The sequence below is a fragment of the Copadichromis virginalis genome, linkage group LG16 (genome assembly GCF_057382275.1).
Source record: "Copadichromis virginalis isolate Kocher_CV1m ecotype Utaka linkage group LG16, C_Virginalis_male_GT1.1, whole genome shotgun sequence".
Lineage (NCBI taxonomy): Eukaryota > Metazoa > Chordata > Actinopteri > Cichliformes > Cichlidae > Copadichromis > Copadichromis virginalis.
The window spans coordinates 41,417,426-41,432,451 of record NC_140633.1 but is presented as its reverse complement, the minus strand read 5'-3'; the positions used below and the strand labels follow the sequence as shown (position 1 = coordinate 41,432,451).

Here is a 15,026-nt window from a genome sequence, read left to right as displayed (position 1 = left end):
CTCTTCCTTCTGACTATGCTGTCTGTGTTGAGCGCTCAGTGAATCTGCGTTCGACTACTCCGCCTAGGCTGCACTGTCGACCCTAGGCGGAGCAGTCGAAGGCAGATTCACTGAGCGCTCAACACAGACAGCATCGTCAGAAGGAAAGTTGATAAAATAAATTACAAATTTTGTATTGTTCGATACATATGCGTACCGAACCGAAAGCACTGTATCGAACGGTTCAATATCGATACGAATATCGTTGCACCCCTAATAAACATATATAAATAAAACCACTTTTTTTTTACATTAGTAATTCCTTTTGTGCATAATTTTATATTATTGTTAATAATAAATTAATTAAAGCAACAAAACAACCCGAAAAGCCGGATTCGAGCTGAAAGAGCCAGCTCTTTTTAGTGAGCCGAGCCAAAAGAGCCGGTTCTCTAAAAAGAGCCAGAAATCCCATCACTAGTACTGACCACTCAGTGCATTTTATCAACAATTGTAATATTTTTGGGGAACACAGGCATTTGTTTAAAGCAAATGGATTTAATTTTAACAAGTCAGGGGTGAAACTGTTCACCTCCAACTTGTTTTATTCCATACGTCATCCATCTGTGCTTGGTGCCAAGGCTGAGATAAATGAGGAGTTATCTCATAAAGAGGAACAAACAGTACTGCAAGAACAGACAAAGCCCAGCAGAAACCTTGAGGAGGAGCTCCATCTGCCCCCACCCGGGAAGAGCCTCAGAAAGGAGAGACGTCTGAGGCAAGAAGAGGGGTCCCTATTTGCCTCCAACTCTCTCAACAACACCAACGACCAGGACCAGGGACCACGACCTTCCCCAGTCCCCCAAACCCCTGACAGGTCATCACCCTCCTCCCCCTCCCTTTCTCCCTCCTCCCCACACCTGAAATTCACTGAGGAGATGATGGAGCGGGTCAATGCTGGGCTCAGATCTACCCCCCGGCCCAATCCCTTTTTGTCCCCACAAACCCCCAACCAGAACAGCCAAAGGTTCGCCATCGAGCCCCGCCCCCAACAGAGCAATCGAAGTTACATTGCCCCCCCCCCCTAGTTCCTTCTTACCACCTTCATGCTCTGTCTCCGCAGTCTGATGTGTGATGTGTGGAGGGTCCGGGCTGCGAAGATTATGGCAGTGGTGACTTTTCCCAGGAGAAGCTGGGACCCTGTTTACTAGAAGGTTTTAAAATTTCTGTACTTTTAGGTGACAGGAGACATGTGGCCTGGTCAAAACACCGAGAGCTGCACTCTAAAAGATCTTTAAACATAGTAAACATAGCTTGTGTGCCACAGACTGCTCCCAAACACGAGGGGGCAAATAATACCTCTAAAACACTTAAGTTGGCTTTATTAAACGTTAGATCTCTAGCTGGGAAAACATTTTTAATTAATGATTTAATCACTGAGCACAGCCTTGATTTTATGTTTTTAACTGAAACTTGGTTGGACCAAAGTAACAGTGGAGCTGTTCTCATCGAGACGACCCCTCCTAACTACAGTTTTATCAGTGAGGCCAGGGTGAGCAGGAGAGGAGGGGTTGCTGTCTTATTTAATGAATCATTTCAATGTAAGCAGCTATCTCCTGGAAGTTTTCAGTCTTTTGAATATGTGGCTTTACAGCTGAAGGCCCCATCCAAAGTTGTGTTTCTTAATGTTTACAGGCCTCCCAAATACTGCACAGACTTTTTTAATGACCTCAGTGAACTGCTGTCTGTGATCTGTGTTGATTTTGACTGTGTAATTATTGTTGGGGATTTTAACATCCATGTGGACAACCCTCAGGACAAAGGGACTAAAGACCTGAGTAACACTCTGGGCAACTTTGGCTGACTCAGCATGTAACAGAGGCCACACACAACATCTCAATTACTTCTTAAACAGAATAACTGCTACGATGCCTTCCAGTCAGGTTTTAGTCAGAATCACAGCACTGAAACCGCTCTGACCAAAGTGTTTAATGACACATGTCTGAATACAGACAGTGGAAAAATGTCAGTCTTAGTTTTACTGGATCTCAGTGCAGCATTTGATACAGTCAACCACAACATATTACTCAAACAACTGGAGAACTGGGCAGGTCTTTCAGGAACTGTACTAAACTGGTTCAAAACATACTTAGAAAACAGGAAATACTTTGTATCAATAGGTAACTTCACATCTGAGCAGACAAGTATCACATGTGGAGTTCCCCAAGGTTCCATCTTGGGACCCCTTCTGTTTAACATTTACATGCTCCCACTGGCACAGATTATAAAGAACAACAAAATAAACTACCACAGCTATGCAGATGACACACAAATATATATCACAATGTCACCAGGAGACCAAGGCCCTGTACAGGCTCTTGGTAAATGCATTGAGGAAATCAATGACTGGTTGTGCCACAATTTTCTCCAGCTAAACAAAAACAAAACTGAGGTAATAGTCTTTGGTGCCAAAGAAAAATGATTACAGGTCACCAGAGAACTTCAATCTATACACCTAAAAACCACCAACCAGGCGAGAAATTTGGGTGTAGTGATGGATGCAGAGCTAAAATTAGAAAAACACATTAGGACTGCAGCTCATTCAGAACTCTGCTGCTCGAGTCCTCACTAAGACCAAAAAAGTGGACCACATCAGTCCAGCTCTGAGGTCTTTACACTGGCTGCCTGTCCGTCAGAGGATAGACTTTAAAGTACATCAGTGACCTCCTGACCCAGTATGAACCTTCCAGATCCCTCAGGTCATCTGGATCCGGTCTTTTATCAGTTCCCAGAGTCAGAACCAGACACAGAGAAGCTGCATTCATCTTTTATGCTCCTTATATCTGGAACAAACTCCCAGAAAGCCTCAGATCAGCGGAAAAACTCAGTTTATTTAAATCCAGGTTGAAGACTCACCTGTTCTTAGCTGCATTTGAATAAAGCACCAAATCCACACTTTTAAGCTTAAATTTCAAAACTTACATTTTAACTACTGATTTTATCTACTGTTCCTTTTTTTCTTTTTCTTTTTAAATCATGCTTTTTAGTTGTTTCTGTTTTTTAATGTCTCTGTAAAGCACTTTGAATCACCTTGCTGTTGAATTGTGCCATATAAATAAACTTGCCTTGCCTATTCTCTCAGCTGCCGTTTAACGATTCAGACATGAGTCTATGTCCATATTTGATCTGAGCTCAGCAGGTAGAGTGCAGGTGTCCTGTTTTATAATCATATAATTACACTTATAAATTAATAACACTGTGTCTAAACATCTATATTATTATTTGTTATTTAATATTTATGATTTAATACCATGTCTTTGCATGGAAGTAGAAAACTTTAGACGCTCCTACTGTTTGCACACAAACCTCTGACGGATCATCCAGGAACTGTGACGCTGTATTCTGGAGAACTGATTGGTCAGTGGGCGGTGCTTCATACCTGCTGACGTCTAATCTGGATCTAAACGGGCTCCAGAGCGAGTTAAATTCACAGCATAAGTTACTGTGTCGATTTACCCCAGTAAGAATGAACCACCTTCTAACCCAAAATAGTTCAGGCCTCTGCAGTTATATCCAGTCACTATTTAGGCTACCAGGTGAGTCCAGTGGATCCCCACAGCTGTGGAAACAAACATCTGGAGACAGTTTCTGCTGACTTTTGTTCCTGCAGTCGAAACGCAGCTAACACGATTTATTTACCTTCACAAAGGGAACTCTGTTCTTATCTTCATGAACAGCCAGGTTGGTCTTTGACACTGAAACATGAAAGCATCATCATAGCAGTTAGCATTAGCTTGATTGTACTTACACTCTATTTCTACTCTACTATTCTATTCAACTCTATATGAGCATAGTAAAGGTTCAGGGTTGGTCTCACCATCCAGCAGGTCTCTGATTTTATCCAGATAGATTTCAAAATAAGACACCTGCAGATACACAGCCAGTGTTTATGTTACGTTAAACATGTTCAGTCTTCTAAAAAGAAAAACTGTGATTCAGAATAAAAACACTTTGGAGATTAAATGATGCTACACTGATCAAATGATGATATTTCTTTGAATTAAGATGAAGAATCATTTTTTACAGTTAGATTTTCCTAAGATCTGACAACAGAAACACAAAAACAACATAAAAATATTTGTTTCACAAGCAGAATCACCTTGATGTGGAACTCCAGGTTCTCATCCATGGAGTAGATGTGGTCGAAGATGTCTCTGGAAATACGAGGGATGATGCCCATCTGATGAGGGTCATGAAGGGTCCCCTGAAACATGACGAATCATTTAATTAATCATTCAAATAACACCAAAACAAAGACCTGAAAATAAACTACAAAACAACAGACCAACCTCCATTGTGTGAGTCTTTCCTGAGGAGGTCTGACCATAAGCAAAGATGGTGCCGTTATATCCTCCCAACACATCTGAGGCACAAACAAAGAAACAAACGCCGTTTACAGCCGTCACTTCCTCTCAGTCACTTTCCTTCTTTAATGGAATATGTTGCACTGACCTCTGACGATCTGCTTGGCACAGGTGTCGTACACCTGAACTTGTTCAGTGGTTGGGGGGAAGACTCGGTCGAACACATATGGCTTCCCCTGAAACACAGGAAACACACTGTAAAAACTAAAAGCCTCTGTTTGAAAAAAAAAAAGATTTATGCTGTCAGCAGACAGTCTCCTCCTGCTATGAAGAGGTCATATAAAAAACACCCTGCTCACTGACACTGAGTGTTATGGTGTGATGTTTCAGTCTCTCAGTAACATCTTAACACATCGAAGCCAAGATTATCAATGTAAGTCAGTGAGGACTGTTAGATTTCTGTTTTAACAAACAAAACTAGGAGTAAAAAGAGAGTGCTTCTTATGTATCTGCATTTATACAACATTCACACTCTGATGGAGGTCTCACAGAGCAGCTCGGGGTAAGTATGTCACCAAAGGGTATTTGGCATGGCGACTGGAGCAACCAGGGATCAAAACCACCAACCGTCCGCTGGTCGTTGAGGTCACAGTGAGCTTCCCTGATCACCTCCTGGTTGGACTCCTGCTGAGCTGTCCTGATTGGTCAGTCCACACAGGCACCTCCACTGACCGTCCCACATCTACAAACCCCTCCGTGCTTTCCTCGTCAGCACGAGGTGGCTGGAGATGGCACCTGTCAGACCATCTCCAGCCCCACAGCAGACCTTCAGCTCTGCTGCCTCCTCTGTGTGAGTGCTCCCCTCTGAGATCTTCAACGTCCATCAGTTAATGTTCAGATCTTTGAACTTTGACCTTCTTTATGTAATGCGGCCTTGGCTCCCTTGAAAGCTGAACATAAATCTAATTATTATTTTTTTACAAAGTGTCTCCACTGTGATTTTAAATAAAGTTTGATAGAATTTATAGTTTAATGGGACTCCTGATGGTCACATGACTGTCTCAGTTTCTCCTTCAGAAAAACAAACAGACAATACCGAGACAATAACAGATGTTGGAGCTATTTGTTCTTTATTTTTATTATTTTTGAAATTTGTTGTTAATGTTTGTTGTTAGTTTACTTATATTTTGGGGTTTATTTACAAGTTTATTTGTAGGTTAATATTTGTTTCAATGTTTTGTTTGTTTGATGTTACCTTGTTCAATTAGTCAGTAAGAGCTGTAGGGCCATTTTGTTTCTATAAATAAAGAGACTGGTATAGGACCAGCATGCACTGGGGTGGGCCTATGGGTGTTTTTTTTTTACCAGAGCAGGAGAAGCAGCAGGAAGAAACAAAAAATGGATCTTGTTATTGCCAAACAGGAGGAATTACCACTACAACAGATTTACCTTTATATAAAGAGTAGGGTCAAGGGTCAGAGGCTCAGGGGAGGTAATGAGAACAAAAACAAGACGTTCAGTCTGAGTTTAATGAGGGCTCGTTAAATCACCACAAACCTTTCACTGTTGTCTCGTTAGTTTAAATAAAGTTCAGTCTAAAACAAACAAACAAGAGAATTCAGAGAGTGCAGCTGTCTCTGAGGATTTTTCAATGATCGGTTTTATTTCTACATTTGAAAGCAACAAAGTGCTTCACGTTTAGTTATGAACAAGAGAAAAACAGGACCATACAACACTGGGCATTTGGGAATGTTTACAGTCACATGTTTAATCCTCTCACTGAAAACGTTTCAGGAACAGGTTTCACAGGTTGAGTCTTTTTCAGGTTGAGAGGAGTCATTCAGTCTCAGTTATCATGATAACAGACAGGTTAACTTAAGTCTCTGTCAGAGCTCAGAGGGGAGAGAATTTATCTGAATCACAGTTAATCAGTCCTCAGTACATCAATGTGTGATTGATTATCAGTACAGTAAAATATCTGGTCTCCATCTTTGCAGCTGTGGACAGCCAGATGGTAATCTGATTACATTTCTTCTTCAGATGTCAACACATTAGAGATTGAATGATGTCATTGATGTCAAACAACATTTTAAAGGTTCAGAGCTTTGACAGATGTTGGTGCTCCATCAGTAAACAGCCTGTGTCTGCACTTTCTGTCAGGCTGCTGCTGAATAATTTAATTTCAATCTAAAAGTTGGTCAGTGCGTCAGGAGCTTGAAAAGACAAGAAAATCAGCTGGACTTCTTTAAGTTTGATGAAGAGGTTTCAGCTGAGAAGCTTCTTCAGTTCTAAGACCTAGCCCCACCCTATCATGTGACTCACTAAGGTCAAGAGGCCCAGGATGTGAGTGGGCGTTCAGGCATCTGGGAAGGATCTCAAAATTGGATTATAGATGGCAGACAGTTGGTGTGATAAGCCCCGCCCTCTGTTCAAAGATGGTTGCTCACAGTGGACATAGAAGCTTCTTTCACTCCTCTTTCAAACCATCTGTCCTCTCTGTCCAAAATGTGAACATTGGCATCCTGGAAAGAGTGACCTTTGACCTTTAGATGCAGATGGACAGCTGAGTCTTGTCCCGTGGAGGTGGCTCTTCTATGTTGTGCCATGCGTTTATGAAGTAGCTGTTTGGTCTCTCCAATGTAGAGGTCTGGGCATTCGTCACTACACTGTACAGTATACACTACGTTGTTAAGTTTGTGTCTGAGTGTGTAGTTAGTGTGTTGTCTTGTGTAGTTAGTGTGTAGTGTTGTGGATAGTTTTGTGTTGTGTGTCAGAACAATGAGGCGACTGCTGTCTCCAGGTAGAAACAGGAGTGATACACCTGCTGCTGTCAGACCTGCAGGTATCAGGCTGTGATGTTCTCCTTTATAGTGGACAGAAATTATTTTTTTGGAGTGGCACAAATAATTTGTGTGGCATCTTACTGAAGAACAGCTGATTGTTCTGTAAACAGTTTGAAATGGTTATTTAAAAAAGGTAAAAGGTAAATGGATGCAAATAACTTTGTTTGGAAAACTTGTGCATACACTGAAAAAAGTCTAACATGCAGTCATTCATTCAATCTAATAAGTGCCATTCAAAACAGAATAAAATCATTGATTTGATTGTGAAACTCTTTCTTTTTGCATTTTAAAATACCACTTTTGATTTGGATGAAACTAAATATCTGTACAAAGGACACAACGCAAAGTTTTTGATTTCTCTCAAAACATATATTTCTTTTCATGTTGAACAGATAATATCTTTAATTTGAGTCAAAGTGATTTGCACTTGAACACGCCAACCAGAAATAGACCGGGACCCATTTTTATTCTGCATGGCCGCTGGAAACATCGTGTCACATCTTTGATTAATTTCATCTGAAAATAAACGTAAGTAAAGCCAAGTGTGTTACAAAAGCTTTTATAATTTGTATTGCCAAAATTGCAGAAAATAACCCCATTTAAGCTGGGTCGACAGCCACCCCCAATTTTTGCATGATTGTAGCTGCTAGCTACAAGCTAGCTAGCTATCCGGCGCGACGTTAGAACTGGTTACCAGCAACCGACCATCACAGTCGGGAATGCAAGTTGGGCAAAAAGCCGTTTTTTACCAGTATACTAACTACCTAGCGTTACCACGATGCATCGGTGGTGGATACAGCTAGCTAGCATAAGTTCATAGTATAACTCCGTGCTCCGCTTCGTTTGAATTTTTCTGGTGAGCTCGCGGTTTCTAGACACAAGCTTGTGTTTGTGCGCGCACGTTTGTCTCTGTCTCTCTTCATATAAATATCTGTGTGTTGATGGCCAGGACCTTCGAATTCAGGAGGAAAGAGGTTGTGGATAAGAAGCCTGACAATAAGAACCTCTTGGAAAGATGGCCAGGTCTATTTCAGATGGAAGACGTATAACTTTTTTGTACTAATGCCTTTTATCATAGTTTGGAAATGGGAAATATATGTTTTGACTTTTTCTTGTTGGAAGTTGGTCTTTAAAAAAATGTATTGTACACTGTCTACTCATGTACAGATTAATGCAGAGTTTCTGCGGGTTACTGCAGTTCCCCTGCTAACCAGATTCATGGTCCAGCTGGACAAGCACTCCCCACAGCTACTTAAAATAATCAGAAAGAAAGGAGGGACAACCAAAGCAAAAACTGCCATAATCCTAGAGTTTCTTGATCAGGTAGGGTGTATATAATTAACTATTAACATGACAGTTAGCATTTTAACCCCTGTATCTAATGAGAATTTGTATCCTGTTACAGTTTTATTTTGGTAACGTCAGTGATTATGGTTGTGACCTTTTAAAATGTTGAAAGGAAGTGTGGGCTTTGTTCTTGAATGAATGAAGAGATTTATTGTCATTATACAAGTACAGAGCACAACTACAACAAAATTTATTTTGGAGACACATTTTCACTCTCACTCGCCAGATACACATACATACATATATACGTATAAACTTTTATTTAGGGACAAGAAAGCATATGCCGCTTTTCCACCGACAGAACACGGTGTGGCTCAGTTCACTTTAGCCCCCTGCGGATGCTTTTCCACCGCCTTTACACCTGATTGGCCCGGGTGTGTGTGGTGCCCACGTGATGTGATATAGAAGCGCTCCCACAAAAGGCTTTAAAAAAATACTCCCAGCAACCATACTCCATTAACTTTGGACCATGGCGACTTCCTCCACAAGAACCAAAAATCAAACCAATCAAAATGAACCACAGACAGAGCAAAGTACAAAAACACACATATATCGCGATTGTTGTTGTTCTTCGGGCTGTGACGTTGCGGACAAAGAGTTTTGCGCGCGACTTTTCATAGCCAGATGGGTTCGCCCCTGTTCCCAGTTACATCCATCCGCTTTATGTTTCCACCGCAACAAGCGAGTTCATCCGCGCTAAACTGAACTGCTCTCAAGCGCACCGTGCCGATTTGTCGGTGGAAAAGGGGCATTAGTCACCTCATGAGGATAGAGAGGTGAAAAAAAATTCCTCTCACGCAGCATACTCTCCATATTGCAAAGTAACAATTTTAACTGTTCCTGCAGGATGCTGATGCTGACATTAGGATGGAGTGTATACTTAAATCTCTCATTATCTACCTTGGAGAACGTGTTGAGGAATTGTCAGATGTCTATTCATATTAATGTACAGAATTCACCTGCTTGCTGCTACTACTGCACATTCACCTAATGTCTATACTAATATATATATATATATCACACCCAGCACGCCCCTGCGGGCGGTTTATCCTTCAAGCTCGGGTCCTCTACCAGAGGCCTGGGAGCTTGAGGGTCCTGCGCAGTATCTTAGCTGTTCCCAGGACTGCGCTCTTCTGGACAGAGATCTCCGATGTTGTTCCCGGGATCTGCTGGAGCCACTCGCCTAGCTTGGGAGTCACCGCACCTAGTGCTCCGATTACCACGGGGACCACCGTTACCTTCACCCTTCACATCCTCTCGAGCTCTTCTCTGAGCCCTTGGTATTTCTCCAGCTTCTCGTGTTCCTTCTTCCTGATATTGCTGTCATTCGGAACCGCTACATCGATCACTACGGCCGTCTTCTTCTGTTTGTCTACCACCACTATGTCCGGTTGGTTAGCCACCACCATTTTGTCCGTCTGTATCTGGAAGTCCCACAGGATCTTAGCTCGGCCATTCTCCACCACCCTTGGGGGCATCTCCCATTTTGACCTCGGGACTTCCAGGTTATACTCGGCACAGATGTTCCTGTACACTATGCCGGCCACTTGGTTATGGCGTTCCATGTATGCCTTGCCTGCTAGCATCTTGCACCCTGCTGTTATGTGCTGGATTGTCTCTGGGGCATCTTTACACAGCCTGCACCTGGGGTCTTGCCTGGTGTGATAGACCCCAGCCTCTATGGATCTTGTGCTCAGAGCTTGTTCTTGTGCTGCCATGATTAGTGCCTCTGTGCTGTCTTTCAGTCCAGCTTTGTCCAGCCACTGGTAGGATTTCTGGATATCAGCCACCTCCTCTATCTGCCGGTGGTACATACCGTGCAGGGGCCTGTCCTTCCATGATGGTTCCTCGTCTCCCTCCTCTTTCTTGGGTTTCTGCTGCCTGAGGTATTCACTGAGCACTCGGTCAGTTGGGGCCATCTTCCCAATGTATTCTTGGATGTTCGTTGTCTCATCCTGGACTGTGGTGCTGACACTCACCAGTCCCCGGCCCCCTTCCTTCCGCTTAGCGTACAGCTTCAGGGTGCTGGACTTGGGGTGAAACCCTCCATGCATGGTAAGGAGCTTTCTTGTCTTTATGTCAGTGGCTTCTATCTCCTCCTTTGGCCAGCCTATTACCCCAGCAGGGTACCTGATCACGGGCAGGGCGTACGTGTTGATGGCCCGGATCTTGTTCTTACCATTCAGCTGACTCCTCAGGACTTGCCTGACCCTCTGCAGGTACTTGGTGGTTGCAGCTTTTCTAGCGGCCTCTTCATGGTTCCCATTCGCCTGCGGGATTCCCAAGTACTTGTAACTGTCCTCTATGTCTGCAATGTTGCCTTCTGGTAGTTCAATCCCCTCAGTTCTGACTACCTTCCCTCTCTTTGTTACCATCCGACTACACTTCTCCAGTCCGAACGACATTCCAATGTCATTGCTGTATAGCCTGGTAGTGTGGATCAGTGAATCGATGTCTCGTTCACTCTTGGCATACAGCTTGATGTCATCCATGTACAGGAGGTGGCTGACAAGCGGTGTGAGAGGAAGCAGAAGAGGGGTAAGCGCGGTGGCATCCGAGCTAGGCTAGCGGCTAGCCCACACAAACCCGCCATCCCCTCTATCGTTCTGGCCAACGTACGCTCGCTAGAAAATAAACTGGACGACATCCGACTGCTACGTTCATCTCAAAGGAATGTAAAGGACTGCTGTGCTTTTGTGTTCACGGAAACATGGCTTAGCGACAGTGTCCCGGACCGCGCCATTCAGCTCGACCAGCTAACATGCTACCGTGCTGACAGAGTCATCGTCGCGGGAGGTAAGACCCGCGGGGGAGGACTTTGTGTTTACATCAATGACGCCTGGTGTCGCGATGCTGTTGCGGTCTGGAAACACTGCTCACCAGTGCTGGAGTTTATGGTTATTAAGTGCCGGCCATTCTATCTACCGAGGGAATATACAGCCATACTACTGTGCGCTGTGTATATCCCTCCCTCCTCCAATGTCAACAACAGGAGCGAGGCACTGAATGAACTGTACCAGCACATCAGTGAGCAGCAGACAGCCCATCCTGATGCTTTTCTCATCCTGGCTGGGGATTTCAATCATGCAGACTTAAAGTGCGTGTTTCCAAAAATACAACAACACATAGACTTTCCAACAAGGGGAAATAACACACTGGACTTTGTTTACACCACCCAGAGAGGAGCTTACAAAGCTTTTCCCCTCCCCCACCTCGGCGCCTCAGACCACATCACTGTCATGCTAATGCCTGCCTACAGACCGCTCGTTAAAGCCACCAAACCGGTTCGTAAGCAGATACAAGTGTGGCCAGAAGGGTCTTCAGAGGCTTTACAGGACTGCTTTAACACCACAGACTGGAACATGTTTAAGCAGGCTGCCACCTACAACAACACCACTGACCTCCAGGAGTACGCAGAGACTGTTACAGCCTACATCAACAAGTGCATTGAGGATGTAACAGTCACGAAAACCATAACTGTCCGGGCCAATCAAAAACCATGGATGACAGGAGAGGTCTACAGGCTGCTGAAAGCTCGGAATGTTGCCTTCAGAGATGGAGACGAGGCGAGCCTGAGGACAGCTAGGGCCAACCTTTCCCGTGGCATCAGAGAGGCTAAGAGACAGTACTCCAGGAAAATATCCCATCACTTCAAAGACAGCAGAGACTCACGGAGCCTGTGGCGGGGCATTCAGACCATCACAGATTACAAGCCCCCACCACAGACTTGTGACAGTACTATCCCCCTGCTGAACGAGCTGAACACTTTCTTTGCTCGCTTTGAAGTCCGAAACAGCACCACTGCACAGAAGACCCCACCCCCTCCTGGTGACCAGGTGATGACTCTGTCCCCGGACAGCGTGAGGAGATCCCTCAGCAGGATCAATGCACGTAAAGCTCCGGGTCCTGACAACATTCCTGGTCGTGCACTGAGAGACTGTGCAGTGGAACTCACTGATGTCTTCACAGACATCTTCAACATATCACTCATCCAGGCTGTCGTCCCCACATGTTTTAAAGCCACCACAATCATTCCGGTTCCAAAAAAGTCATCTCCCTCCTGCTTTAATGACTACCGTCCTGTTGCACTTACTCCCATCCTGATGAAGTGCTTCGAACGACTAGTCATGCAGCACATCAAGACTGTCCTGCCCCCCTCCCTGGACCCCTTCCAGTTTGCGTATCGGCCCAATCGCTCAACCGATGATGCCATCTCCACTGCACTCCACTCAGCACTCACACACCTGGACAAAAAAGATTCATATGTTCGAATGCTGTTCATAGACTTCAGTTCAGCATTCAACACTATAATCCCCCAACAGCTCACTCAAAAACTGGTCCAGCTGGGGCTCAACACCTCACTGTGCAACTGGCTGTTGGATTTCCTCACCGGAAGACCTCAAGCAGTACGGGTCGGCAGTAATACATCCAGCACCATCATTTTAAACACGGGGGCCCCGCAGGGATGTGTGCTGAGCCCCCTCCTCTTCACTCTGCTGACCCATGACTGCACTCCATCACACAGCTCCAACCTCTTCATCAAGTTTGCGGACGACACAACGGTGGTGGGTCTCATTAGCAACAGGGATGAGACCGACTACAGAAGTGAGGTGAGACGCCTGGCCACGTGGTGTGCTGACAACAATCTCTCTCTGAATGTGGAGAAGACGAAGGAGATTGTTGTGGACTTCAGGAGAATGCACACCCAACATGCTCCTCTGACCATTGACGGAGCGTCTGTGGAGAGAGTGAGCAGCACCAAGTTCTTGGGTGTGCACATCACAGAGGATCTCTCCTGGACGTACAACACCACAGCACTGGCCAAGAAATCACAGCAGCGTCTCTTCTTTCTCCGCAAACTAAGAAGAGCAGGAGCTCCAGCCCCCATCATGTACACTTTCTACAGAGGCACCATCGAGAGCATCCTGTCGAGCTGCATCACTGTGTGGTTTGGAGCCTGCAATGCGTCCTGCCATAGAACCCTCCAACGCATAGTGAGAGCTGCAGAGAGGATCATTGGTGTCTCTCTCCCCTCCCTCCAGGACATTTACAGCACCCGTCTCACTAAAAAAGCCCTTTGCATAGCGGCTGATCCCACGCACCCAATGCAAAGCTTCTTCAAGCTGCTGCCGTCAGGGAGGAGACTGCGGAGTCTCCAGGCCAGGACCAGCAGACTGAAGGACAGCTTCATCCATCAGGCTGTCAGGAAGCTAAACTCCCTCCCGATTCTGCCCCCCTCTCCCCTCTTCTCCACCACGGTCTCACTGAACTCTGTCACACACACACACACACTCACTCTCTGACGCACTCACTGGCCTGCTCCAGTCACTTTGTGGAGCATTGGACTGCTTAAGCATTGGACCTCATAAGACTTTGTTGTTACACTATCTCTTACCGTACACTACTAAATCCCCATTTGCACTATTTGCCTATTTTGCACCACTATGCCTTCTTACTTGAATATTGTATATTGTATATTGCATAGCTTTTTTTTGTTATACGTAAAATTGTATTGTATTTATTTAAATTTTTACTTTTTAATTATTTTATTTGCATTTTTCTAATCACTAGGGTTTGAGAGTAACGCAATTTCTATTCTGTGTATGTCCTGTACATGTGGCAGAATTGACAAATAAAGTTGACTTGACTTGACTTGACAACTGCTCCGTTCCGTAGTCGGTATCCGTAGCCAGTCTTGTTAATGATCTCACTGAGGGGGTTCAGGCCTATATATATCTATATCTATCTATCTATCTATCTATCTATCTATCTATATATATATATATATATATATACACACACACACATATATATATAATGTTCTTCCTCTACACCCCCCCCCCCCCCAATTTTTTTGCACATGTCGAGGAGCGTGTCAGGTTACATTTCACTGTGTGTTATACTTGTATAACTATGCATGTAACAAATAAAGAACCTTGAACCTTGAACCTTGATAAAAGAATACATGGTATGTCCATATCTGTTCTGTCTCTACATGGGATGCAGTCTCTTGATGTAAATTTGACAACTCTGCTATTAAATGCAGTGATTAATGTAGGACAGCAACGATTAATCAACTCATCAAGTTAATATCTTAGGGTTCTGTATTGTTTTCTTTTTTTTCTTGGGCTTTGTGGAACATTTATGAAAATGTTCCACCATTGATTTAATTTAATGATTATGCAATTCACAATCTGATTAGTCAAATAATTGTTCTAATAGTCTGTGACCAAACAACTATCAAAATAGTAGTTTATTATGGTCAAAGATTTATCAGGTGTGCCAGACTTCAGTTCTTCACTTGTACATTTTGTTCCATATTTTACCTCAAGATATCCCAGAAAGATGAAGCTGAGGAAGAGCTGCAGAGTACCACCATGGCACTCTTCGTCTTCAGGGACAACTCAAGCCTCCTACATCAGCCTCAAGACATCGGGATAATCATTGATGGTGTGGAAGTCCTGAATGAGTTGCCTTCTGTGGCAGCTGGAGTGGC

General features: G+C 44.2%; 1 protein-coding gene across 1 annotated transcript in view; it reads right to left on the bottom strand.

The window, feature by feature from the left end:
* The window catches only part of LOC146691436 (kinesin heavy chain-like), a 54,557-nt gene that overhangs the window by 36,960 nt on the left and 2,571 nt on the right, over positions 1-15,026 (bottom strand). The window contains exons 2-6 of the mRNA XM_085434878.1: positions 4,489-4,576; positions 4,326-4,399; positions 4,136-4,240; positions 3,854-3,902; positions 3,676-3,731 (exon numbers count right to left, since the gene is read on the bottom strand). Coding sequence (XP_085291004.1) covers positions 3,676-3,731; positions 3,854-3,902; positions 4,136-4,240; positions 4,326-4,399; positions 4,489-4,576 — 372 coding nt within the window. The remainder of the gene's footprint in view (positions 1-3,675; positions 3,732-3,853; positions 3,903-4,135; positions 4,241-4,325; positions 4,400-4,488; positions 4,577-15,026) is intronic.